General features: G+C 50.1%; 1 protein-coding gene across 1 annotated transcript in view; it reads left to right on the top strand.

Annotated features, from left to right (window-relative positions):
* GPM6B (glycoprotein M6B) overlaps positions 1–3,689 on the top strand; it is a 38,279-nt gene extending 34,590 nt beyond the window's left edge. Inside the window, 3 exon segments of the mRNA XM_077761389.1 lie at positions 1,545–1,737; positions 2,495–2,560; positions 3,580–3,689. Coding sequence (XP_077617515.1) covers positions 1,545–1,737; positions 2,495–2,560; positions 3,580–3,660 — 340 coding nt within the window. The 3' untranslated portion in view covers positions 3,661–3,689.
* Positions 3,690–3,695: the final 6 nt, after the last annotated feature.

Raw genomic sequence — 3,695 nt, 5'->3', positions numbered from 1 at the left:
CCCCAACACCTCTGTCCTTGTGCACACGCCTGGACCTGAATTGTTACAGGGCTGTGTCCTGAATCATCGTGATCGGTTTCATACATTCTTCTCTTGGTAGAGTGTACATTCTTCACTTACGCTCTGTTTTCTGGAGGGAAACCTCACTGAGGCTCTTAGTTGTAATTCAGATTTTGGTTACGTAGCGAAGGAAACGTTTTGAATTGTGTGTTATGATCCCCAAGCCCCCAGACTTGTTTTTCCAGTTCTTTTCAGTTTTGTACTGCTCCACTTTCCATCCAAAATATTGCAGAGACACTGGAGTCCAATTAATTGCCCTGTCCCACTCTTCAGATCCGGTCTTCTAACAATGACTAAACTTTATCTGTACTGGAAAACAACAAACTCCAGCCATAGCGGAAAGTCATCAGACTGCACGCTATAAAAGCCGGCTCTTTGGAAACCCCTTTAAGCCTGTTTTCTAATGAATGGGATCCTCCCCACAGGCCGCTAAGGCTGGTTCGTTTTGCCAAGCCCCAGAAGGGGCCCTTGCTGCTCCTGTCAACTAAATTGAGAGGCGGCCTCCTCAATAGGGAGTTTAATTAGTGCCTTAGCCAAGATGGTAGGAAATCCTGTTGCTGGCAGAAACAGTGAGGTGGGGGGGAAAGAACTTTTCATTAAAAGTGAAGGGAAGATTTCGGGGGATAGAGGACTGTTTTGTTTGTGCTTCTTGTTTTTCCCATGGGGCTGGCCTTCCATGTCTTATCTTACAACATAATGAGAAACTTGCCCAGAACTGCCCCTGGGACTGCTCTTTTATCATCTTGCCCAGGGTTTGAAATCAGGGCGTAAAGATGGTTTTTACACTATTTGTAAATGTCTAGATGTCTATCATGTCCTTATTAAATATTTTCACTATAAATTGTTGGCCATCAGCCATCATATTTTTCAGTCTTCTATATTTGAAATCGCTGGTTTCACAGACGCTGTGGGGACCTGTCTTTTCCCCTTCCCCTTGGGCACGGATGGAAGACATAAGCAACTTAAAAAAAAAAAATCCTTCCTTACCTCCTGGGAGAAGCGTAACGTGAGCCGTAGGCTCTCTTTAAAAAGCACACACCTGCTACAGGATCGCGAACAGAAGAGCAACCCAATGGGCCAGGTTATGGCAGAGAGGAATCAAGGGTATAGTGAGAGGCACATGGTAGATGAATATAAAAGACCTACTAAATCCAAATGCCATAGTAAGTAATTGCCTTGAAACTCTGTGTACAGACTCTCCACTTCGGGACTTGAGTAGCAAGTCCAGGGACCAGGAAGTGCTCTACGAGGGGGGCTGTCCTCCAGCTGTTTAGAGTTCATAAATGCGTACTAGGGCAGACAGCTTTGAACATGAGTCTTTACAGATATCGGCCCAACTAAACAAAGCATAATCTGGAGGAAAAACAAATTCAGGTTTAAGTCTCTAACAGACTACTTGACTTTGCTCTGGTCCTCCTGTCCAAGGAGGACTGATTATTGATTCTGAAAAGCCGGGTCTGCAGAGCGCAGACAGGCCAAGCGTCCGTGAAGAAGAAAGCGTGTGAGTCCCTTGTAACTGGAACCCAAGGGGTGAGAACCATCGAGAGCCCACCACTGCCGTGCGTGCTGGTAACTTAATGTCGTATGTGGATTCACTTCCCAGGGATCATCCCTTGGAACGCTTTCCCAGGAAGAATCTGTGGCTCTGCCCTGGAGAACATCTGCAACACCAACGAGGTAAACCCTTCTCCCACCACGGGGCGTAGAGCCGGTCACTTGGCCAAGCAGGCTGAGGAAAGGGCTCTGCTCTCCTCCCTAGACAGAGCAAAACGTGGTGCAAACACTAGGAAGGAAATCTTGTTGAGTGCATGGTACATAATCACCGGAACTTGCCCATCTGGGACCTAGAAAATGCTAAGGAGCCTCACTAAGTGGGCTAGACCGTGTGAAACGGGCCGAGAGCTTTCTCTTTGGGCAATAATGTGAGTCCCGCACATCTGAAAATTCATGTTAGATTCTTCTTTCACCTTCACATAGTTTTTCAAATTAGGACATTTATCACAGACCAAATGCAAATTAACCTTCATCGAAAAGCTTCCCTTGAAACTGTATCTAAGCCCAATTTCTATTCATCTAGTCAGAGTTCATCACTGGTTAGCTATTTCGCGTTCAGCCTTCGTTGGCAGTAAATCCTAACACGCTTTGGTTTAAAATCGGACCTCAGAAGATTCTTCAGGCATTGGTTCATAACTGTCTTAAACGCACTGGAGGAAGCGTGCACATTTCCGAGACTGCTAGCATGCTTCTGGAAGGCAGGGAGAGTTAGAGGCTCCTACTCGTGCCTCCCCGCTGTGGCCCCGCCCCCAGCTACCAAGATGTCACAGGTGTAGGGCGTGGCCGGGCTGTGACGCGGCACCGGCCTGTCACGGGGGAGGAACGGGTGAGGCCCCATCCTTCCACCTAGAGCATCACACACTGCCCTGTTCTCTCCTAGTTCTACGTGTCCTATCACCTGTTCATCGTCGCCTGCGCGGGAGCCGGGGCCACCGTCATCGCCCTGGTGAGTATCGGCCCCGGGCCGGCCGCGACTTGCTCCCTGCTTTCCCTTCAGGCAGACACCTCGGGGACGCCACCTTGGCTACGTGTCGCCACCCGGCCAGAGTGCAGGCGGGTAGTGGAGTTTGGCTTCTGTGGGAACAACGTAGCCGTTACCCTGGGCTGGCCGGGGGCGGGCTTGCACCTTCATCAGCCCCTTCCTTTCATGGCTTCAGTCACGGACAGAATCGGCATTTACCGATTACTTTGCCAAGAAAGGTTCATTTCCAACCAGAAACATGTATGTATACACCTCCGTGCACGTACCTTAAACAGGGAGGCCCTGGTCCTGCCCTTTTTCGACTAACTGGTCAACATGTGGCCTTGCTTTAGGGGTTTCTGTCTAAGGACAGTGAGTTAGTGCCTCCTGCTGCTTCATTACCCCGGGCCCCCAGCAGTACAGCTCCTCCCGGGATGAAGCTCGTGTGGCACCTCCGGGCCCTNCTTGAGCAGGCAGGGAGATTTGCAAATAGGGAACCTGCAAATATTGGTGGGGGGGGTCAACTGTATTGCACGTGGAGGTTTATGCAGATACGGGTGTAATTTGGGAGGGCTTGCTTTTGTGATCTTAAGAAATCTAAGACTTGGGGGCGGGGGGACAGGAGGGAAATGACCTGTGCTCTTTAGAGGTCCTGAGAAGAACAGCCTGTGATAGCATGCTGGCACCCTGGTCTCTTGTAGAGGTGACTCATTGGTGCTGAGTAGGCAGCTGGGGGAAGGCAAGGTGAAGGCCTTTAGCTTCTGGTCGCAAGGCTGCGGACCCCGCTCTCTAGTAACTGTTTAGACACCTCCCAGTTTTGGTCATCAAGGTACTGAGGGCAGAGGCAAGGACCAGTGGTGTGTAGAGCACGTGAGAAAAAGTGCGTGTGCGCCGTAGGCAAACCCGTGTGCTGAAAGGTGGGGGACCCAGAAAGCCCTGGGGGCTGAGCGGGCACCAGCCCTGATTGCCTGCATCTCACTGTCCTGTTTGTTCTCTTTCACCAGCTGATCTACATGATGGCTACTACCTATAACTATGCGGTTTTGAAGTTTAAGAGTCGGGAAGATTGCTGCACTAAATTCTAAATTGCATAAGGCCAACAAGGAGCTTTAGCGAGCTC

The sequence above is a fragment of the Crocuta crocuta genome, unplaced genomic scaffold (genome assembly GCF_008692635.1).
Source record: "Crocuta crocuta isolate KB4526 unplaced genomic scaffold, BGI_CrCroc_1.0 scaffold593, whole genome shotgun sequence".
Taxonomy (NCBI): domain Eukaryota; kingdom Metazoa; phylum Chordata; class Mammalia; order Carnivora; family Hyaenidae; genus Crocuta; species Crocuta crocuta.
Note: the sequence above shows the minus strand (reverse complement) of the source record. Positions and strands in the feature narration are given on the sequence as shown.